The sequence below is a fragment of the Alligator sinensis genome, unplaced genomic scaffold (assembly GCF_000455745.1).
Source record: "Alligator sinensis unplaced genomic scaffold, ASM45574v1 scaffold628_2, whole genome shotgun sequence".
Lineage (NCBI taxonomy): Eukaryota > Metazoa > Chordata > Crocodylia > Alligatoridae > Alligator > Alligator sinensis.
In genome coordinates this window covers 2,817,493-2,841,914 of record NW_005841833.1, presented here as the reverse complement: position 1 = coordinate 2,841,914, position 24,422 = coordinate 2,817,493, and the positions used below count along the sequence as shown (strand labels likewise).

General features: G+C 51.2%; 1 protein-coding gene across 5 annotated transcripts in view; it reads right to left on the bottom strand.

Moving 5' to 3' along the window:
* The window catches only part of CORO1C (coronin 1C), a 68,063-nt gene that overhangs the window by 9,889 nt on the left and 33,752 nt on the right, over nt 1-24,422 (bottom strand). For all 5 annotated transcript variants that reach the window (XM_025198604.1, XM_025198612.1, XM_025198618.1 and 2 more), the window contains 3 exons: nt 13,796-13,918; nt 6,178-6,307; nt 150-331 (listed from right to left, as the gene is read on the bottom strand). In XM_025198604.1, coding sequence (XP_025054389.1) covers nt 150-331; nt 6,178-6,307; nt 13,796-13,918 — 435 coding nt within the window. The remainder of the gene's footprint in view (nt 1-149; nt 332-6,177; nt 6,308-13,795; nt 13,919-24,422) is intronic.

Below are 24,422 nucleotides of genomic sequence, written 5' to 3'. Positions count from 1 at the left end.
ACAAAATCCTACAGGACCTCTCCCCTTCCTGTAATTTTCCCGGGTTTGAGCAAAAATCTCAGCCACCCCCCCATCTCTTCTCTAGATGCTGTTGCAAAGCACCCGCGGCTGGGAAACTGCATTGATTTTACACCACTGCAAATACTCACAGCAACGATTTCTTGTTTCCGGGGGTCGATGACCCGGACTTTTTTGTCCTTGGAAGCCGTGCAGATCAGGCTGCCGTTGCGATTCCAGCTTACGTTGTAAATCATGTCCGAGTGCATGTCGTCCAGGTTGATGAGGGGTTCGCCCGTCCCCACGTTCCAGATGATGACTACGTTATCGCAACCTGGAGGAGGAAAGCAGCCATATATGAAGCGCCCGAATATTGGCATGCGCAGCATACAGGCCTGTCTTTAATGCAGTTTAAAAGCCATTTCTAGCTGTCTCCCTTCTCTGGAGGAAGCAGCAACTCCATCTCCAGCCTGCTTTGCTGCAAAGGCTCCCCAGAACAAAGAGACTCATCACTTCACATGGTTTTAAGATGTGCAGCCAGTGTTTCCCTAGCACAGCCCTGTCATGACCAGAAGAGAAGGACTACTCTCCTTTTAAGAAAGCATCTAGCTGAAAACATCCAAACCAGAACTGTTGCCGCCTGCACGCGCATGTGAGATGATGGCATGTGTCTGACGGAAACATCGCTGCACGCGGTCAATGCCACACGAGACCGGGAAGAGACGGCCCCACCGTGCAGCGTGGCGCCTTCAGGCAGCCTCACGCCGTCTCTTCCCAGCTCCCGCAATTCAAGAATAAGAGGGGACGGATTGAACCGTGTAAGCAGCTCCGGGAGAATTCACGCAAAACCTTTAATGAGGATTATCAGCGGATTAGGGGGATAAAAAATTGATATAAATTAGTAAGCAGGACATGAAGACTATCTGAATAGCTGAGTGGCAGGCTGCAGAAACGCCAGTGCCGGCTGTTGCAGAACATTTCTATTTGCTTCAGTGACGATGGTGCAGCCCAGCTGGGGGAGCAGCCTATGGAAATTGCTTTGGTCCGTGTTGTGCTCAGCTCAATGGGGCTTTTATGGATCTAGCCTGGCCAAGAATACCCTTGACAACCAGGGCCAGAAGCCTTCCTCTTCACTGCAGAAGGCAAAGTACTGCTTCTGGGCCTTTCAGCTACCTGCTATGTCACTGAGCTTGCATTATCCCCAAATCACATGCTGCACCTGATCTTCGGCCGGGGTCTGTCCAGAACACAGCCACCCCAAAGGCTTCCCTCATGCCCTCCCACACCTCTGCCAAGAGCTCTACAGCTTGACAGCCCTCGATTGCTATCCCTACCCCACTTCCAGCTTCCATTTGGCCCCTGGCTGTGAGAACAGAGGCTTTCGCTGAGCAAACGGCCTTTTCCATGCTGGCGAGCATGCTCTGTGCACGTGCAGTGTGCATCGCCTTCAAAGCACCCTGGACACACGGGTATCGGGTCCCTCACCATGGGAAGGAAGTGATGGCCAGGTTTTGTCCTTCACCCAGTTGCACCCAGTCTCAGCCCCTTGTCTGCCTGCTCCCTCCTGCCTCTTCCCCTCAGCATCCATCTTCTGCCATAAATACGGACTCGTGAGCTGCTGAGTCCCGGCTGGGTCCTGCAAGTCAGTGTGGCAATGCACCGGGACCGCACCCCCCGCATGGCAAGGGGAGGCACCAAAGCTCATTTAGGAAGGAGGAACCTCGTTCTCCTCCCTGAACCCCCACGGGTCCCCGCAGTGCCATGCTCCCAGCTGGAAATGCTCAGCCTGAAACCCTCGATGCCTGGCCTGGGATGCAGCATATGAATGACTCTGGGTCCTCAGATGTTGAAAGGCTTCTGGAGAAAAGCCTCAGGGCCCCTGCCTCTTTGAAAATCGCTTTTGTGCCAAAAGTGCTGGCAATTCCTGGTCTGATCACATGCTGAACTGGGATGGGAGAAACAAAGGGGACCCTTTGACTGGAACAAGAGCTGCTGCAGATCGCCTGGGGGAGAGGAGGGAGCCTGGGGAGGTCTGGGCTCCAGGGCCCCCTGCTCCTCCCAGCGTACCCCCTTGGCCCTACAGCCTGCCTTGAGTTTTAGTCTCTGCTGAGAAGCCTGAGTAAGCAGGGGCTGAGCCCCAGGCAAGCAAACAGAGTAGTGTGCGGAGCAAATGCCAGGACTGGTACCCACCGCATCTGCTGGCTGCCAGGACCAGTTGCAGGCCGACTGAGGGCAGGGGAAGCGGAGCGCTCCGCCAGCGAGGGCGATCGGCTGGGAGAAAAGGGCAGGACGCATGCAGTCCTTTCTGTGCGAGCTGCAGCACAGAACAGCTGTCCCGCCTGAGCACATCGCTGCACAGGCCAGGACCCACAGGGCACCATGCACGGATATGAAAGTCATGTGCAATGAACCGAGGACTTCCTCGACTGGCTCTGGCAGCAGGCACATGGCCACATGCTAACAGAGATCTGGGATCTGCTCCCTACAGCCTCTGGGGTCTTAGGCCCTCGCTCATGGCTGTATGGGTGACACCAGCCTCACCTGGGAGGCCACGAGGAGTATCTAGTGCTCGTTCAATCCCCATGCTAAATGCCAAGCAAGTGATGAGAATCAGATCAGCAAAAGCTTCAAAACCCCCAGTCTGTCCGGACAGACTCAAGGCTGAGCCCAGACACTTGATGGCAGAGGTGTCCATCACTTCAGCCAGCACAGGTTCGGTACGGCACTGCTTTCCAGCGTACGACCGACTCGGTCAGCCCTCCGGGAACAGAGCGGTGGAAATTCTGCGGTAAAAATGGGCTGATTTGACACGTTTCTTCTACAGACACTTGGGTTTGGGCGTTTTAGACCTTCTGTAGCATTTTAGATTTGTTTTCAGTGCCGGACACCCTGAGAAGTGATGAAGCAGGAAGAGGAAGAGGAGGAGATGACCACAAAGATGACTGACAAGATAAGGGGACTTGGGCAACCAGCGCCCACCTGCTCGCACCACAGCCGTGGAGTGAGATTTTGCAAAGCGTGGGAGCATTTCTACTTTGATCAAGTATGACGCCTGCAAGGCGTTTGCGGCTGACAGGTCAACGGTGGCCCAGGGCATAGTGTTGGGACCACCGTGCTGTAGCAACACCTGAGGTGCATGCACAGAGGAGCTGGAGAAGAGAGGCCCAGGCAGGCAAACCAACACCCAGCTGTGTGCTGGCCCACAGCCATGGAGGGGAAGTGGGCTAATGGAGCAGGCACTGGTTTCACAGGCCAGCCAGCAGGATAAGGAAGTGAAGAAGAGGAAGGAGGTTGTGGAAGGGCAAGGCCCATGGAGAAGGGTGAGGACACAGCTGCACAGGAGCACCGGGGAGAAGCGCATGGGGTGGTCGTGGAGATGCATGCAAGGACTGTCAAAGAGCATGAGAAGGCCACGTAAGAGGAGGAGAGGTCTTGGGCACAAGTGAGGCACGAGGTGAAAACCTGGGAGGTTCAAGGGTGCTGAGGAAGGTGCACGAGCGCAAAGTGCCCTGTCCTCAGCTGCATTTCACCCAATGCACCAAGACTGGGGACGCACCCGATATGCAAGGCATTTCAAGGAGCAGGTGTACTTTGAAGTGCCACAAAAATGTAATAGTTTCATAGTTTCTAGGGTCAGAAGGGACCTGAACAGATCATCAAGTCCGACTCCCTGCCTGGGCAGGAACGGGTGCCGGGATCATATCACCCCAGCCAGACATCTATCCAACCTCCTCTTGAAGACCCCCAAGGTAGGAGACAGCACCACCTCCCTTGGGAGCCCATTGCAGAGCCTGGCAGCCCTAACCGTAAAGTAATGTCTCCTGATATCAAGCCTGAACCCGCTCTCAATCAATTTGTGGCCGTTATTCCTTGTTATCCCAGGTGGTGCCCAGGGGAACAAAGCCTCACCTATTTTCTGCTGGTCCCCCCTGTGAGTGTATAGACAGCCACCAGATCCCCTCTCAGCCTTCTCTTGTGGAGGCCGAACAGGTTCAGGCCCTTTAGCCTCTCTACGTAGGGCCTGCCCTGCTGCCCCCTGACCGTGCGAGTGGCCCTCCTCTGGGCCCTCTCCATGCTGGCCACATCCCTCCTGAAGTGCAGCGCCCAGAACTGGATGCAGTACTCCAGCTGCAGCGTGACCAGTGTTGCAGAGAGGGGGAGGATCACCTCCCTGGACCTGCTCATGATGCATCTGTAGATGCACGACAAGGTACCGTTAGCCTTACTGACCGCGTCCTTGCATTGGCGGCTCATGTCCATCCTGGAGTCAACAATGACTCCAAGATCCCTTTCTGCCGCCGTGTTGACCAGAAGGGTGTTCCCAGCCTATAGATGCATTGCTGGTCCCTTCTCCCTAGATGCAGCAACTTGCACTTGTCTGTGTTGAACTCCATCCTACTCTCACCCGCCCACCCCCGCAACCTGTCTAGATCTAGCTGGATTCGGTCCCTCCCCTCCAACGTGCCCACCTCGCCCCACAACTCGCTGTTGTCAGCGAATGTTTCAGCTATGGACAGACCTACAACCCCCATGCCCTTCAGGGCTGTTTTTGCAGTGCTTCTGCCATTTCTAGAGCGCCCCAAATGGGGAGACAGACAGACAGACAGATGCACATGCCCTCTGGACTGTTTCAAATGTTACACCTGTTCCCGTCCTGAAGAAATATTCCAAATGTGTTCTGGCCAGTGCGGCTTTTGACCCGTAAAACCATGGCTCTCAATCTCTCTCCCCGATCCCCTCCAGTCTACCCGGACCTTTCCAAAGCTAAAAGCAAGGCGACCTTTTGTACTACAAGGATGCTGTGGACTATGGAGCTCCATCAGACACAAGCGGCCTCAGCGAGACCCCAAGATGCAAGCGATTGTATGGGTCAAACCCAGCCAGCCCCGGCCCCCAAAGGCCTACCAATACTCTCAATCAAAACTCTGTTTAGGTCTGCCTCTGCAGAGATAGCACACAGGGGACCTAGGGAAAATTCAGTCAAAACTGTTCATTTCCATTACAGACGTCCAGACCTAAGTCTAGCCAAAGCTTTGTACAGACTCAGGTCATGTTAAGAAATCATTGCCACGGGCCATCCAGGGACAACCTGGACAGCAAAACACACCTTCCCCCCACCGTATTCTCCCATCCAGAAACACCTGCAACTGAACCTTGCCATATAGACAGAGATAATAAAGGGGATGTTTTAGTAAATGCTAAACACCAACGTTTGGGGAAAGCCTATCCAGGAGCTATGGAGACAGATCCACAAGACTCTTCATGGAGACTCTCAACACGATTGCTATAAAGTTGCACCCAATTCAGTAAGACCGTTTCAAATCAAAACAGGAAAAGCCTTCCCAAGGGGCTACACAGATTCAATTAAATTGGCATCGTTCTCTCCTGGAGGCAGGACCTCAAGCACTGACCACCTGGGAGTGAAACCAGGTCAGCGGCACCTTCAGAGCCAGAGGCTGATGCGAGACCACCACTGGAAACAGATGTGCCCACCAGCGTGCAGCAGCTGCTCTCCCGAACACCTGCGCTAGACAAGCTCTTGCCGCAGACCCACCTTGCTACAGGGTTTCCAGCACCCCCGTTCACACGGTGACCCCACGACAAACTGAAATTGCTTTTAGAAACTTTCTAGTGCTCGTTACTAACGAGGAGGCTGGCAACGAGGGGACTGGGGGGAGGGAGGGGGCCTCTGAGGCACGTGCTTATGACCTCTCTCTGCAGCACCAATGACAGAGCGCTGCCCTACTCTGTAATCACTAGTTACCGTGACACGTCTTTCCATAGGAATCTGAAAGGGGAAGGAGAAATGCATTAAGCTGTTGTTAAAAGCAAGCGTGTGTGCATGGTGGGGAAACTTGAGCAGCTGAACCTGGAACGACCTTTGTACTGGTCGATTAATAAAATCTGCAGTGGTTTAAGCTTCCTTCAGATAACTGCCCAAGGGTGCAAAGCGCTCACCGCAGAAAGCGGCTGGTTGGCAACACCCCAATGCACAGAAGAAATGCAGCATCGCTCCAAGTCCGGGCTGTGCCTCCGAGCCAAAGCTCCTTGCACGGGCACTGCTCTGACTCGCCCTGTGCCAGGGAGCAGGTGCCAGGGGCTCAACAATGCTGCTCAGAGCGACCCGGCGTGGAAGGACATGCGGGAGAACCTCTCATTCACCACCCTGACGCCTCCTACCTGCACTGAGCAGCACGTTGCGCGCGGTCGGATGCCAGGCCACGATGCCAACTCTTTTCGAATGGCCTTCTAACACCACCACGGGCTCCGTCAAGGAGAGAGTGAGGCCGTTCTCTGCAATCTGCCACACCTGCCAAAGAGGGAGGGGAAAAGAGTTACAGGACAGCCATCACCTCTAGGACACATACTGCTCCTCTCTTTGAGGTATCGGTAATATCTGGCCCCTGTGAACTGAGCCAGAAAGGAGAGATGGGGGAAACCATTCACTAGCCCCTGGTACATCTCTCTGCAGATGGGGATGCTACGAGTTCACATCTCCATCCTTCTCCTGCCTAAAGAGTCAACCACGTCCCTTTAAATAAAGGCACTGTCCTGGATCATGGGATTCAAAGAAATTGTCTTGCATCTCAGAAGTGCCTCTGAGCAGCTGGTGCATTTCTGAACTGCAGTTGTCCTCTCTGGGAAGGATCAAGCAGCCATTTCAGAGTTTGGGTTTCCAGTTTTAACAACAGCAGCTGTGCGTGGATTAAACAGCTTTGCCCGCTGGTTTCAGCGTCAAATTAGAAGTCCGGTTCCTGTTGTGGATTCATGCAGGGAGCAAGGGCTGGTGACAGCGAAGCTTAGAAAGGTGCGTCGGCATCGTCCATGCAAACAGCACCGCTGGCTTTCTTCCCTTCCAGCCCCTTGTGGGATCCGTGTGGGGCAAGAGGTCTCTTCCCACGGCGAGAAGGTCCCGTTCGAAGGGAGGAAAGCCCAACCACCAAAGATCAGGCTCCTTCGAGTCCTTCACGTCAAATCAGGACAGTGACTCACTACTGGCCATTCATTCCTGAATCCAGCCTGACCTATATATAGTAAAGACACAAAACGCCAAGCGATGGTAACTACACATCGATAGATGGCAGCAGAACGGCAAATTGTTTCCATCTTCTATTGTTTGGGGTTTTGTTTTATTTTTTTCCCCCCAGAAGGAATCAGATCCTCAGATCCTTCCCACAATACTCGACAGTACAGCGTCAGAGCCAGGTCCTCCGTCAGCTGGTACGAGATGTAATTCAAGTGGATTTTGGAAAATGAAGTGGGCACACGCAGACACGCCGCGAGGGCAGCACGGATTTCAGTGCTAATCTCCATCTCTCCCCTCACAGAGCAAGGGGGCTGTACGCCACCCCCTCCGAGGATGCATCTGAGATGCAAAGATGCTCAAAGCAAATCCGCTCACCTCGACATAACCCGACATGGATTTTCACTGATCACTGACGCTGCTTCCTCAAGGCCACATCTGCCTGGGAAAGATCGCTGCGCATCCTTGCAGAGGCCCTCGGGAGCCAGCGCTGAGGTTTGGGCTGTCGCCACGTTGAATGCCCGAGCCTTAACTGTAGCTTGCATTAGGGCTGGGTATTTGACCGGTCAAATAAAGATTGGTCAATTGACTGGTCAAAAAAAATTGCTAATGCACGTAATACATAGAAAAAGCACAAATTTTCCATTAAGAAATGTGTCAAAAAACAATTTTAAACAAATCATATTTCTGTCAAGAAAACTACCCGAAGAAAGAAGTTGTATGTAAAGTTGCTGTAATCTTTGACCGGTCAAAAATATGCAGTCAATTGACAATATCTGACCGGTCAATCAACCCGCTTCTCAACCCTAGCTTGTACAGTCTCTCTCATTTCTTCCTTGAATTTGTCCGCCTTCCCATTAGGAAAAAAGGCTAGCACCAGGGGGGATACCGAGACATCGTGGCTAGCCATTTTTGACCAGGATGCCAGGCCTCCTGATTGCTTTACCCCTGACTGCAAAGGCAGCGAGAGGCAAAGCACTGTGCAGCAAGACAGAGGAGCGCCCCGACTGCACTGCCCGTCGCCCTCGCCTGCCCAGCGCACCCGGCCATGCTACAGTCGAGGGACAGCTCTGCACCGTCAGCTTTGGGAACCAGAAGAAAGCCCCGTGGGTGGCGACAGGTTTAACAGGGGTGCTGCTTCTAGCATCTCACCCTAAGTGCTGGTTTTTTTATAGAAAAATCAATATATCTGCACAGACTATAGTCATGTTGTGCGAGGCCTTTCCTACCAACAGTCCCCAAATGCTTCATGCACTGCCCGGGAACAGAGGGCAGGCCAGTCTCACAGTCCAACGCGGCTCTGGTCATTCTGGGGATGCTGCCAAGAGAGCCAGCTGCCTATCCGTCAGGCAGATATCCGTCATCAAGGTCAAACTTACTCCATTCAGGAGCGGTGGAAGAGCTATCAGCTAGAAACAATTTCCCCTTTGTATTAACATAGGCCAGACTCAAACCCGAAAGACAAGAGACGCTCTCTAGCCACGACCATGTCTCTCTACTGGAGCTCCGGCACCATCTGATACCCCTGCTCTACACCCCCTCCAGTTGCTTTCTGGGGGGAAAAAACCTGCGAAGCAGAGCTTCCAGCAAAGAAATAATTCGCTACCACTGAGGAGCTCAAGAAGGAGCTATGCACTGGGGTCCTGCACTCATAAATACCGGGGAAATAAATAATAAAAACCTATAGGCAGGCAAATGCTGAGACAAGGGGAACTTGGGAAGGGGAAAAGCCACTTGCATTTCACAGCAGCTGCAGATCAGTGTAATCCTCTGCAGATTACAGACACGATTGGCCTCGTAATCCTGCTTGGTATTGCAAAACCAGGGAGAGTAAAAGGTCAGGGTTCCTCTTCAGGGTGCAGCATCTCATCGGTACGGGAAGAAATCAGAGACAGGGGAAGCCAGGGAGCTTCCACGCTGGATGCAGGGCCCAGTTAGCTGATCACCCAGAATAACAGACTCAAAGGGGACCTTGCAAGATCCATTTCTTTGACCTCAGGAACAATTTCTACCACCTCCATTTTCTGTCAGAGCCTCTGGAACCACCTGCAGCAAAAGGAAGTGAAACCGTGATGAGCTGGCACTCTGCAGCCCAGCGCCTAGGGGAAGGATGCTTCTGCCATTTTGCAGCGCCACTTCCTTTGCACCCTTCCCGAACGTTGATAGCCGGCTCTGCTCGTACTCTCCGCACAGCACAGAGAGGAGCTTGGCGAGTCAGGACTAGAGGTGATATGTTCATAGTCACGTACAGTTTTAGCTGACAGCCTAGGACGAGGCTTTATACGTAGCGGCTGAAGCCAAGAACTGTGTCTGAAGACCTGAGGTTCTAGGTGCCAGCTCCACCCACGACTGCATCGCCTTGGCGAGATGACTTTGCCTTTCGGTACCTCCGTTTGCGCATCTGGAGGAGGAGGAGAATCTCTCATGCTCTCGCACGAGGCCCTTTGTTGTGCCACGTGCCTCCTTGGGCATCCGAACAAATCTTTTCCTGGGCATCTCAGGTGTCCAGATACGGCAGTAAGGGCCGTAAAAGCATTAACAGAACCAAACCCATTGACAGTCCACTGACAGGCAGTCCGATGCTTCCAGTCATTACAAGGGCTCTAGGTCAGTGTTTGAAATATTCAGTAGATGAAGAGTTTATTAAATTCTTTGCCCAATCAAGCCCTCTTCCATGGGCTGGTTTTCATGCTGACAAACCAGCCGCTCACCTTTATGTAAAAGCATTGCCCACTTGTGCTGACATGAATTCCTCTGTTTTCAAAGCCATTCAATGCTATCTATAGGCCCTTGAATAATCAAACATTTTCCAGCTGAATTAAAAAAAAAAATACAACCCCCCGCCGTAGTGAACTGCAGTCGTTCAGAAGGGGCTTCAACATGAACATTTAACTAGTTCCTTATTTATTGGCACAAGAAAATCATTCTTCAGAGAGAATATCCAAAAGAGGCTGCGCAATGAATCTGCATCCTAAAAGGGGCCTTGCCGAAAGCAATGGAGATGGCGCAAGGATTGCTCAGTGCAGATGGGGCAGGGATTGCTCATCCCATTTTTCAGTGAAAGAGCAGAGAAATTAGGTAGGAAAGGATAGTCCTTTATATTCCTGCTATTAAGGCCTAGAGCCTCAGTCAGACTGCAATCCCGTTAGACTGAGCACATGCACTCAGTCGGAGCCCGTGACCCATGCACCGAGGGGCCTGCAGCGAAGTTTTGGAAGAGTCACACAACTACATGCGATTAAACGATGCCAGTCCAACCCGGACGAGTTCTTCACTGGCTGCGTGGCTGGTTCAGAAGGCATCTAGTAGCTCAGCTTTCCAATGTCAGGGAAGCAAACTGGGCTGTGCCAATGCCACTGGTTTTTCCACGCAAAGACAAAAGAAGCAGGTTACTCCCATCTCCTAAAGAGCCTGCTTCTGCAGAACAGAGAAGGCTGTGAGATTTTGTTGCTGCTTTTCTCCTTCTTTCGACCCAAAGCAAAGCTGCAGGTTGTGTGTTCGCTCAGGCTGGTACAGCTGCTGTCATGAAGGCAGCGTTGCAGGTATCAAGTTGGACTCGAGACATTTAAAAACATGAACATGCTCGTGCTTATACCTGAGATTGCACTTCACGCATTTCACTTGGATTTCACCCTCCGATCCCTTTTCCAATGCAGATCAACAAGGGCTTGGCAAACGCCTAAAGCATTATAAAGCAAATCACCCGCTAAATGAACACAGGATCCGGGGCACCAGGACTCCCCGTGGCCTGCACTAAACTACAGAGCTGCTATCAGACTTGAGCGAGGTTCATCCAGCGCCCACAGGGCACTTGCCGAGTCAACAGCATCCGAGCTTTCATTTGAACAAGCTTCTAGCTCTCCCCGTTGCAAAGTTTATCTACCCTATAAAACACGTGTGCAACCGACCTCATAGAAAACCTGAAACATGGCTCAAGGAGGCACCCTCAGTCCCGTTAATCTCAACAGGCTGTTAACAAAGGTCTAAAAACACTTCACAGGCCATTAACTACCTAATTAAGACTATTTTTATCACTGGGACCCCGGGAAGTGTAATACTTGGTCGTTACTGCTGGGGAAAAATGGGAGAACAGAGACAGAAAACAGCAAAAGTGATGACAAAAAGAGCAGGAACAGGAGTGTCCATCCGGGCAAGAACATTTTGAAGCTCAATGATAATGAAACGTACTTTGCTTTTACCCCCTCTGCCCCCTTTGAATGTCCTGAAAACATCCTCTGACATCAGTGGGAGATCCACTGGGGACTTGGGGTACTTTACTGGACTACCATTTTTAGCCCCGATTCATGGGCCATAATTAAAAATGACATTTTTCAGAAGCAAAGTGGATACCCTTGAGCCGAATCTGCGATTCTCCTGATCATAGCAGGTACGATTTTCTTGATTCATCTCAGCTACTCACAAAGAGTGCAGAGGTGATGAACAACTACACTTTTTTTTTTTTTTAAATAATACCTGCACGCTCATTTAGAGAGGGCTCAGGAAGCTGGCGGTTTGCAACCTTTAATGAAGACAAATGGAGAAAGCATGATGCTAAGTTGCTAAGGCCCAGACAAGACAGCGGTCAGCGACAGACCGATCCATTAGGGCAGCGCATCCTCCTACCCAGAGCAAGCTTGTTCCCTTCATTGTAGCTCTACCTTGCCCAGCTGAAAATGTCTGAAGAGGTTTGGGGTCTCCGTCACTTCTCTTTGAGACAACTCCACACCTGATACAATTCACCCTGACATCTCCCTACACACGTCAGTATTAGAAGTAAATTGCTTTTGAAACCGTGTGAACCAACACCCATTTACCATTTGCAATGACGGTACTTAGTCTACGGTAGATACACCTGTCCATTCAGGTGTCAGTCTTGAAGGCCCTGTGTAAAGTACCCTACTTCCTTACTTGCTGAAGGCCAACCATCTCCTGTTAGCAGGTCTCAGGTGGGCAAGCTGCCACCGCATGCAGCTGATCTTCCTGGATCCCTCTGGATCCTTCCAATCTGGTTCCTGCGGCACCTTGAATTAGAGACTTCTTTCTGGTCCTGTAAAACAGCAATAGCTTTGGCTCTGCTCATTCTGCTGATGTCTATGTTCCCAAGCACGTTTGCTCCACTCCACGTGCCCTCTCTATTGCAGCTTCCCGCAGAACGCTGGAACTGGGATCCTTTGACCCCAGGTGACTTCCTGCCCCCGGGGCAGGGGGCTGGACTCGATGATCTTCCGAGGTCCCTTCCAGCCCAAATGTCTATGAAATCTATAACGCCGGTCCACTTCCGTGGGGAACATCGCAAATGCAAGTTTGTTTGCTCTTTTTTAAATGAGAACACGGTACATTTTGCAAACGGCCTCTGGCTTCCAAGACAGCTCGCAGGCAGTACAGTCCCCGAACAAAGACCGCGGGGAAGAAAGCCCCCGTCACTGTCAGTGCTTGTAGGATGAAAAGAAGGGAAGCTCTAGGATTCACTTGACTTTCCCCATAACAAGGTTTCAACATGAAGTTTCTAAGCGAAGCTGAAGACTCTTCAAAGCGACACCAGCGCAGGGGGACATGCTTAAAATTGTTCCGCAGCGTTAGCATGCCCCGAATTGGACGCCTGTCACTGCTGAGGGCCACGTATTGTTCAGTGCGCTCTCACCAACATCAGGAGCAACTCGGGATCAAGGCTGGCAGCTGCAAAATTTGGATTCTCTCTAGGTTTTGACATGTGCACACGTCCTGTTGATGTAGGAAACAAAAGTCTATCGCCCCTAAAACCAGGGCTGCCGCAGTAATAAAACCAAGTGGCCTTGTCCTTCCTTATTCCACTGGTCCCACACCTCCGCTGTTGAAGCTGTAGGGTAGGAGCCCTTAATCTGGCTCTCTTCCTTCTCCTCACCCCTCAGAGGCAGCAACCAACTCCCAAGGTCAGGAGGGGAGAGAAGCCTTCCAGAAATGCAACGCAACAGATTCCCCCGTGGTTATAAAGGGTGAGGAAAGACCAGGTAATTACACCAAATCAGACCCCCCAGCAGGACACTACGAAGAGATACGGTCCTTGTAAAGGGTTAAGCTTTTTGAGCAGTGCAAGAAATAAAAACGGATGTGCGTGAGACTGCAAAATCCCATTGTCCCACTGTGTTTCCAGGCAGGACTTAAGACTTTATACAGGTTTCTTCCTAGCTAACAACTTGGTGAACTTCATGCATAAATATCACGCAGTACTGCAACGCCCAGTCTAGGCTATCTGACCTGGTGCTTCTGCGCCAGACTTCTCCTTTTAGCCTAGCAAAGCATCCGTACCCACACCCAGAGAGGAAATTTTCTCGTGGAGGCTTCACCCTCACCATCACGCAGCTGTGATGGGCTGTCAAACACCTTTCTTTCCTCCAGGATTTTGACATCGCCAAACATTTTTCTCATTGCTTAATCACGGACCAGACTTTTATCTGCTGTATTCATATATACCGGATGCCCACAGCTGTCAAAAGTCCTGGGAGCCAAAGCCTGCACCTGATGGCTGGGTAGGACCTTCCAGCAGGTCGTAAAAGTAGAACATTTTCACAGGAAGCATATACCTGTTTTTCAAAGCAGAAAGTCACCTGTACACTCAACCTTTTACGCTGAAATAAGCCTCAGTAATGGAGCTGTTCCGGATGACAATGAAACATCAGGACCATAAAAGCTTGCTCACCCTCTCTCCAAAAGCCTTCGTTTGAAGAGTACAGAAACAAGGGAAGTTTCCAAAACCGCCCAGATCTTGGGCTTTGTAATACAATGGCCTGAACTTACCATGACCGTGCAGTCCTCGGAGCCGCTGGCAATGACTTGATCGTTGTGAGGACACCAGTCTATGTCCAGCACCGGTCCCGTGTGACCGCACACCGTCGGGTAAGACTTGTCAATTCTACCTGTCTAAAAGGGAAAAAAGAGAGAGAGCTGTGATGTGCACACCAATCCCAGACAATGCACCTGGCACGGCATTTCACAGCATCAGGGAGACCATGTCCTCAGCTCTCCATCATCTCCTCCCAAACCCCGCAGTACATTAAGGCCTTGCTTTTACGTAGCTCACGTGTGAACAATGGAAACTTATCTGGCACGAGCCCAGGCCTGCTTAAATGCTGAGAACCTCCGAATTTGAGACGTGCGTGCACACGCATGCAGGAAACAACGGGGATTTGTGCTCTTACCAGTATATAGCCACCCAGCTCCCACGGGTCTTACTGGGAGATGCTCCGGACAAACAAGGCCACACTCATGCTTGGGAATGCCAAGCAGCAACATTTCCTTAGCAACATCCCCAGCAAAGCAAGGGGGTAGCACAGCTCCTATCTTGCCACCCTAAGGTTTTGGTGGAGGCCAGCCATGACTCCAGGCAAAATGGATGAGTGTTCGGGTCACTGACTCCCCCAGGCTGGATGGGTGTTTTTATTTTAAGGGAACTGAGCTTGTTCGTGGAAAAGGCTGGATAGGCAACTAGGCAGAGCAAGGCCTTCTTTTCCCAGAAGAGAAGCAGCAGACCACAAACATGCAGACTTCCAGCCCCACCAGCCCGCCATGATACACCTGCCCCTCTACTGGAAGAAGTATGATTGCAAATCCCGTTAACCCTCTCCCTAATGCCTAGCCACCATCCTCTGTAGTGGGCCGACTTGCTGATGACGATGCTGCTCTACCGGGTACCAGGGTAAGACCAAGACAGTGGTAAGATCCACTATACAGACAGCTTCCATGCCTACCTACAACACATGCAAACCATGTTTGCCACGGATGTAGCAAACCTCTAGAGCATTTGCCTAAATCAAGCCCGTCATAATTATAAATCTTCAAAGAAAACTAACTCCTGCAGAGGTTTGTTTCCGAATTCGAGGAGACTGAATTTGAGTAATTTACAGTTCGTTCAATTATTCAAATTGCTTCCTGGTTCGACAGTAAAGTGACTGTCAGCTGTAACCACCGCTCTGGCGACCGATTGCTTTCACATACTAATGGCACAAGGAACGCCGGAGCTTGCTGCAAGCGAAAAATTAAGAAAAGGAAAGAAAAAAAAATGGATTTCCTTGATTGCAAGTCATCCCACCGGTGTCTCTTTTCATGTCTATCCCACGGAAACAAGGGATATAAATATTTGAGTGCTGGCAAAATGCATGGGAGGTTTGTGAAGGTAAAGTGCCCAAAACCGCCTTCAACTCTCTTTTTAAAACTTGCTGGATTTCAAACCGACCCCATTCTTCTTCCTTTTCTTTTTTTAAAGCAAAAATGTCTGCGAGAAGAATGGTAAGGAAATCTCATGGCCAGATTTGAATTGAATTGATCTGATGACACGGATGCAGCAGCCCGAGTGTCAATTGTGCTGTTTGGTGGTGACGTTCCTTGACCTTCAGGTCTGCTCCTAATTACCGTGAAGCCAACTGCTGCAACTCAGAGCTTCCTACATAGAACGGGGCTGGATACTAGCTCCTGAGGACTATCAACCTTACAACCTAGCTGCCAAGTAAAAAAACAAACCCCCCCTGAGATGTCTGTTGTAAAGGAGCAAGAGCTGATGTAGTTACGAAACCAAGCAGCAACCACTTCCTAAACGGCTAAATTTAGGCTTCACAGACAATGCTGCGTTGCTTCAACGTCCCCCTCCGGTTGCCTCTGAAACTCTTTAAAATTAAAAACCTGACACAAACCAGACGCCCTGAAGTCGCTCAGAGTTAAAGCCTACTTAAGTCGTTTTGCATGCTCTAATGTTAAAGGTAGCAACAGGTTAAAACATTGAACTGATCAACTTAAAAAATGAATTACTCACAGTCTAGTATCTCTCAACACTGGGCTGCATTTTCCCAGTTGCATGACAAATCAAATCCAAATAAAGAGCTAAATCAAAAGGAACGGGTAGTTAGGAATGAGACTGAAACAGGTAAACGAATAAGTATAACCATTCTTAAGGAAGGCATAAAGTTATTTTCTGAGCCTAAGAGGATATGACAAGGATTAGCTGCAGATTATGTTGGTGCCTGTTTGACCAAGCAGTTCTGGGTCTTTTAACAGTCTTCTCTTAGTGGGGCCGGGTAACCCAGTTTGAACTAAGGCATTAAATTACAAACTTTTCCCACCTGCCTAATCAAGACACCAGACTACCGTGACTTCAACCAGCTGAGTGACTGTGACAGCAAACTCATCCTAGGGTAATAAGCAGGGATCCTGGTTTTCTCCGATTTAAAAAAAATCCCGTTTTTGGTTAAAAAAGTAATCCCAAATCCACGTTTCCATGATTAAAATGAAACATCACTATATATACACATAGATATCTATATAGATATCTAGACAGAGATATCTATGTAGATATCTAGACATAGATAGATATCTATCTCATATATATGAGATATATATGTATATACGACATATATATACTGATGTTTCATTTTAATCATGAAATTTGGATTTTGGGGTTACTTTTTTTTTTTTTTTTTTTAACTGAAAATTGGGGATTTTTTAAAGCAGAGAAAACCAGGATCCCTGGTAAAAAGAGACTGCCTGGGAAGTTTCTGAGGGCCTAAGTTGGAGCTGGGTTTTTATAACCATCTTGAAGCATCATTAGTGCAGTCAGGTGCTGTGGTCTGAAAGCAGCCCTGTGCATAGTGACTTCGGATCCAAACACACTCATTTTACACAAGTCCTCCTGGTCAGCCAAGCAAACCCGAGCACAGCGACTCCTGACACCTTCTTTCCTTCTTGGCTACCATTCGGCAAAACAGCTTGGGAGCCCAAAATAAGGCAGACACTCCTGGTTCCCAACTCTACCATCGCCAAAATGACCACTTCGGCAACAATTTGCAAACCGTCTTCAATGAACTTGTAAACGTGGAAATGACTGAGGGTGGAAAACTGGGACTCGGGTTAATAATCCATCTTGCGCAGTATCATCTATGGTACCTTTGCAGGGGGCAGAAGGAAAAACCAGAGCACAAATCCTTCTTCTCCTGTAAATGGAGTAGCTATTGCCCTGGAGATACAGGGGAATGGTTTGGGGCAAGACTTTTCCAGAGCACTGATGCACTTTGTGGTTTCTTTCTCTCAAGTCGAACACTTCAGACGTAAATGCAAAGTCCGTCAAAAAGTCAGCAGAAGTACACCGGAGCGTGGTCCAGGTGAACAGTATAGGAGCACGAGTTATCATGCAGATTGGTCACATGGAAGATGTCAGGATGGCAAACATGGAAACAAAGCCCTTTTAACAGGAGAACAGAGACAACATTGGGCTTGGATATGGATGTGTTAAATCAGGGTGCGCTGGCCCCAAACCGAGAAAGAGAGAGGGCTCGGATACATCATTTTATGAAGGTGAAGGGACAGGGAGCGATAAAGGGTGAGCGGGATGTTTGCACACGTGCGGGTGTCCAGTGTTTGCACGGCACTGGCCAGCGACCATGCTCTCAGGACACACCTGCATAGCGGCACCGGCACACAATTTAATTTCTTATTATTAAGGATTCTGGCTAAAAGCCATGCTCTCGAAAGCACGACTGCACGCATCAGCCAGCGCAAGGGCACATCCGCTCCCGTGGCTGACCACGCAGCCATCCAATTTTTACATTGAAAGCAGTGGTCCCTGGCGCCCCGAAGAGTAGCAGAGCTATCGTTTGTCCAAAAGACTAATCTTGCAGGGTCCTGACAAAACAGGAGCGGTAAAAATAACCAGGCAAGCCCATGTAGAGGCGCGTGAGGGCTGATGGTAGGAACGGCCGCGCCGCTCTCCAAAAGCGCGGTCTACAGCTAAAAGAGGCCTGATCATTTTGGTGAAGCTGGTGAGCTGCGGTCAAACAAAAAACACTCTGTTTTCACAGTACATCGGAAATCACGGGGTTTTTCCTAAGCCCTCGGCAAAGAGGAAGAGCTGTGCAGAGCACTGTTTCCACACTCGCATTCGACCGAGCGGTTCCCTTTTCAAAAACATTTCTGTTCCCTTTTCAAAAACATTTTTGATCCGACCGTATTGCTCTCCCAACAGAGCCAGCCGCGCTGCTGCAGGACAATGAAACCCATTACCCGCTCCCAAGTCAAGCCCAGGACATCCCCTCTCCAGCCACGGCGCTCTGCACGGAGGTGGCCTGGGCAGGAGCATCACGAAGCCTTGCGGCCAGATAGGAACGTCCTCAAAGAAAAGTTGTGGATTGCCATATTCGCGTCTGCAGCGTGCTTCCCAGCAGTTTGGGGTCAAGTATGGTTCCAGGTGGGGAAAGGCCCACGCTTTCTTGGGCTTCACCCCTGCCAAAGCACTCTGCACACAGGGGCCTGGCTCAGTTTTAACTCCACTTAACGACTTCACACACCCGCTCTGCTCTCTGCTGGCTGTGTGAGTCCTGGCTGTCTCTATACCACTTCTATAATGAAACCATAATAGTAGACTATAATGGTCGACTCTTAGCACTCTTCCCAGAGATGCTCCTAAAAGCAGCAGTGAGATCTGCCCTTGTACACAGCCTAATGCCTGCTGGGGCAGAGGTGAGTTGAAGTGGAGCTTGGGGCTTTTTCTCCACCGGTTTATCAAAGAAGGCATCATCGTTATAAGAGATGCCCTTTTGTGGACGTGCTGGTCTGGATCTACTTCCCACCCAAGGAGAAGTGGGAAGACCACACGGGACAGCATCAAGCAGAACGAACACAGGCGGGAACAAGGAGCCCTTGCGCTCTAATCCCAGCCCTACAGTGGACTCACCATTTGGAGAAAACCAAGTAGTCTTCCCAGTGACACCGTAGGGAAACTACCATTAGTTGGGGGGGGGAAATCAGCATGCATGAAAAGCACTAAGTGCTTGAACACATCAATTAAATACAGACTGTGTCATTATTGCAGAGATGAAGACGCTAGAAACAGTCATTTTGGAGCGTGGCATGAGAACAGCCACTGAAAAGACCACATTCAAAGTTTCTAAAACTCTTAAAAATAAAGTCTGGCAGCAACGTTCGAGTCCAGCCTGCTGCAAAGTTTGCATCTCGGATGCCAAATCAGCGGGTTTGCAGCCTGCCATAATCCCAGCAGTTTGGGGTTTTTTGCTGGGTTTTTTTTTTTTAAATGTAATCTTTTAATTAGTTAAGGATTTGCAGTAAGTCTCAAGTGTTGATATGCCAGTTAAAATTAGTTACAAGAAACCAAATCCTTTTCCTAATCCATTACCAGTTAGGGCCAGCAATATGGTTCGTGGTAACAATCTGTGGTATTTCGCTGGATTGTCTTCCATGGCGAGCGTATAAGGAAAGTTAACCCAAAAAGGTAAGTCAAAAGGTGGAGGTTTTTAGCAGGCTGCGGTGGCTTAGGTTAGCAGCGATCCGACAGCAGGTAGCAAGTTGACTTTACCAAATAAGGGCATTTTGCTGCTTCACACATCCTAAAGCAAAAGCTATTGGCTGACGGGAGGGAAACGCCTGTCCTTAAGTCTCGCGGGGTAGATAAATAACGGAGAAAAATAGTTCCCGAAACGGAGACCGTTAGGAGATCAATTCAATGTCTTTCATCATTGTGCCTCCGCCACTTGTCATAGGATGGATTTCGGTTAAAAAAAGTGTGGGGACAACAGCTGCTTCCTCCAACTTTGCGCTGCAATCAGTAAAATCATGGCTGAATATAGAGAAGTGGCATCAGAGTGCACAAGCCAAAGCAGTTCTGCGATGCGCACCCTGAGGAAGGGGCTCGGGGAAGGAAGCTAGAGCACAAAGACAGGGGTTTGACATGCAAACCGCCCCGTCCGATTTCTCCTTTAGCCGTGCGCTGCTGCTTCTTGTCTTCCGCCCCCCGAGAGAGGCGGTTGGACTTGATTCCCACTCTCCCTGCAATGAACCCAGTCCCGCAGACTCCGGGCCGTGACGAGGAAGCCCGCGGTGGCCGCAGAACGCCCACTTCTGGCTACACCAGATGGTCACACACGAGGCTGCGAGGATAAAAAATATGGGGAGGATGCAATGAACTTGCGCTGCTCATTCATGACCATGACAAATGGCTATTAGTCACCCAGTGAGCCAACCAAGGCATCCATAGCTAATCCTCCAGTTTACGAGGGCTGTTACTCCCCAAATGTCTATTGTCATGTACTGCAGTGAGAACAAAAAGAGACTTATATCTAAATGCTCGAGTCATATTTCCGCCGTATCAATATCCCTAGCGTCCCCTAGAAATCCACAGGCACTACCATGTGCCAGCTGGATGCATCGTGCACTATTTCTACTGCCTATCGGTGCGCAGGGCGCTTTAGGGCAGTGAGAGAAAGAAGTGGGAATCGTGCACAAAACCAACGTGTGATTTGCAAGAGAGGCAGCGTTTCGCTGCCGTGTTGGTGCTGCCCTGGAAGTCAGCATTACCCCTCGGGATGCTTCGGAGCATTTCAGGAGTCCTCAGCCTGGCATAGCTCGTAGAAGAGGTTTATCCCATGCCCGCCGGGAGATGAGAAATGCAGCAGCTGGATGACTTCATTGTTGGTGCCATGTGCTCACAGCTGACCCGAGAAGGGGGAGAGAGAAGGGCTGGCGACAATGGACTCTAACACCGCAGTAGTTTCCAGGGATGTTTTGCACTGGAAAATGTATGTTAATCCCCAGAATCCTCCACAAAATCAGCTGTAACAATCAGCTACTTTCACACAGCGGCTATTTAGACAAACAAATTGCTAACTCCCATTCCAGTGAATTGGGCGCTCAGCTCCCGGCAGACAATCCGACTGCTGCTCCGACGTTCTGGAGAAAACCCCTGCACCCCTTGCTAAAATTGAAAACGGCAGTCTCAGCTGGTTTTTCGGCTGGACCCTCGTCTCTCCCACCAAAAATGGTCTCAATGGAGCTTGGGAAGAAATGAGAAATGAGTGTTTTGTGCAGGGCTCACAGCCGGGGGCTCGGGATGTGGGCTCTCCGACTCCACACGTCCCTGACAACATCCCCGCCGCCTTAGCGTCTAATCCAAGGACATCGGTATAGCACCCACGTCCCGAGGGTGAACATGTGTGAAGTTTGAGGCCTCTGGATGAAGCTGCTATTGATCATCATTATAAAGTTATCACTGCTGGAGAATTAAGGGAGGGGGGACAAGGTAGGTGGGAAGTGAGAACTGTTCTGCAGCTGGACCTAGACCACTGAGCTCAGGCTACACGGTATTGTCATACACGGGGAAGTGAGCCGGGGAAGGACTCCAGCACCGTCAAAGCAAATCCCTCCCCAGGTGACCTTCAAGCCAAGTTCACAGGCTTCAAAAGGAGTCATGTGCAATTCTACTTGTTGCTTCAAGTCAGGTCGAACCAGTTTGGGGCTGTTAAAAATGCAGGAAGGGAAGAGGATGGATGAAAGAGCAAGAGTAAATCTGGGCAGATCACGGAAGCGGGCTGAATTCAAGCTGCTTCTGTAAAACACAATTTCGCATCTGGGTTTTACAGCTTGGAGGTAAATGTTACGTGCCCGAGGTTTTAGACTAGGATCCCAGCTTCAACTGCAGCAGCGTGGCCATAAATACATGCATACGTCTCTGGAGGCAGGGAAGGCAGAGAGCAATCCAGTCCGCTGGCAATAACTCCCCGAGCTAGCCAGGCCAGTGTCCCCTCGTGCCAATTTGTCCCCAAACCACAAGGAGCCAGGTTTTCCACTTATTTGCCAGGCTTTATTCCACTGATTTGCCCTAGTCACCACTTCTATACAAAGCATCGAGATGCAAAATAAGGGAGAGTGTTTTCAAGTCTCCTAAGCTTCTTCAAAATGTGAATGAAAAGCACTGCCTTAATTATGGTCTCTTCCCACTAAAATGCAAAGGACACGCATGCAGCTGGACAAGAGCTTTGCAAAAAAAACCCCCAACAACCTGGGGAAGAACTTCTCTTCTGGGCTTCAACCTCACGTGCCAAGTCTCAACCTCAAAGAGATGTTTTCACAGGCAGGGTTTAGCGCAGAAGTACCGAGAGCCCCTCGAATAGCAACCCAACTTCAGTAAATCATAAATCATTTTCCTTCCAACCTCTCCATCAGCACCCTGTTTAAATGGCGGGGAGACGGAAGGACTCAACGGATCCGTCACAGCAGCGAGCGCTGATTTTATTTCACACGTGCGTCGTTCCGATCGACAGGCCCTTCTCCATCTTCCCTGGAGGGATTAGGCTCTGGGACAGCTGATTAAGAAGGGCCGAGATTGCAAATGACTTACAGATGTCACGGGTGAACGGCGAGACGGAGCAACACGCCACTGGCAGGATGACATATTGTTCAGGAAGAGGAGCTGTTTTCGCTTGGACGTGCGTTCACCTACCACACGTTCGCTGCCTCCGGCAGCCCTCGCCTGCTCGGGGTTTCCAGGGAAATGCCACACGTTTAAAGCCAGCGCAAGCAGCCAAGCACGTAAAGGACAATGCTAATAAAAGCGAGCCCTCGGTCACAGGCACAAGGAACCGCCGGCAGACGCCTCTCTCAAAGACTTTATTTAAGGTGACTGCAGCCTCCCTTCTTAGGAGAGAGCAGCTCAAGTGAAGGGAAGAGACCCTTTTGCGACAGCTCCCCTTTGTAAAGGTTTGGGAGAGCTGGGAAGAAGAGATGTCTGTCCGATTCCTTTGTTAGACGCATGGACTGAAAACATCCCAAGACGGCGTGCCAAGCCCAGATCTGTGCACATCACGGCCCCCACTACAGCAGGAAACACAGGAGGTTTCCACCCCTCTGTAGAGCAGGGACCATCTGTCAAGATCAGATGGCCATTTCCCAGATCATCCTTTTCCTCCCCAGTGACAGAGGCAGGCAAATCTCGCTCCTGCTTCGCTTCCGCTGCATCCGTTCGGGAGCCAGGCGAGGAACTTGGGCTGGAGACACCAAAAGGGTCCCGAGTCCAAGGTCCAGCCGATCACCCGGGGCAGTGGGCGGTCAGCACACAACTGCTTAGAAGAACCCGTCGGCCTGTTCCAGCTGCGCAGGACCCGCGAAAGGCTGCAAGGAAGCAGGGCGGCGGGCGCAGCCAGTGGCATTGGGCCCACGGCAAGGGAGAGCGCTCTGAATGATGCTCTCTGTGTAGGTGTCATGCAATAAAGATTAGGGAAGTTCAGATGGATGGGAGGGTCCTCTCCTACACACCCACGGTGATGCCCAGGGTAAGAGAATCAAATCAAAGTATTGCACAGCGAGGAGAGGTTTCACATTTGAAGGGTGATCGCCTCTGGCTGAGCTTTGCTCTTGGGACGAGGACAGCGGGGACGGCCAGCAGCAGCATCCCTTGCACTGGCATGCTCTAGGGAAAGCAGCACCTAAGGAGGATGCAGGGAGAGGAAAAGGAGCCTAGCTCCGTGACTTCCCTGCTATAAGCCATACAAACCAGGGCCTCAGTCTCATCTGCAGGGAGCTGCGGGCGGTTCAGGGCAGAGGGAGCGCTCCCCTCTGAAGCCCGAGCAAGGGGCCACGCAGAAGGCTTCCCCACGCTCTCTGCAGAGCCGGGACTGGCGAAACCCGGCTAAAGGCATCCGCGCGTGCGCGGGAGAACAGGAAACCCAGACAAAGCATTTCGAGGGCCAGCCGGCACGGGAAGCATCGCCGGCACGGCTCCCGCTCCCAGCCCCGCGCCGGGATCTGCTTTGCTGGGAGGATGGCGTGAGCGCGGCCAGACTGCGAGGCCTCCGGTTTCCACGCACCTCCACCCACTCGGCAGCCGGAGGGGGCCCTCAGGACGGTCTCCACCCTCCCCCGGAGTTGGCAGGAAGCAGGGAGAGCGGCGCAAGCCCGCTAGCTGGTCTAAATAAAGACGGAAACCGGGGGTTTTGCTCAGCTGTCACTCACGGGAACCCTGTCGCCCCTTCCCTCCGAGCCCTGGGGACGGGGCGACACCGGCAGCCCAGCCCAGCCCCTACCCTGGGCACGCCTGGGGTTTTAAGCCAGCTGGGTGTAATTCAAGTGCAAAGGAAGGGAGCACGGGGAGGCTGTAATCCCGAGCAGCTTGCTCTCTCTGCAATCCCAGGCATCCAACACTGCGGAGACAGGGACCAAGCAGGGAGGCTGGAAGAGCACCGGTTTCCCGGTCTCCCTCCCTCACCCCTTCCCCACAATCGGGGTCTCAGACGGCCTGGGGATAAACCCAGCCACCCAGCCAGGCTGCCAGCAACCCGGGGAGCACCCCGGCAGCTAAGAGTTAACTCAGGGGGGCTTCTCCCCGCCTGCACCCTGCAGCCCCTCTCCCACCACTCTCCCGGGCCCAGCCCAGCGCGGCCAATCAAAGGCGAGGGTGGAAACGATTCGGGACATCTGACAGCCCAAAGAGCTGGAATGACCATATAAGGTAAAAACCACTGTCGGAGCCCTGCCGTGCCAGCTGCCGTTAGACATATCAGTGCAAGGCGGGGAGATGGGCGCTGCACAAAGCACACGGCTCGGCAGCTCCGGGGTGCGATGGGGGCAGGGACCCAGCCCGGGCATCCGTCTGCTG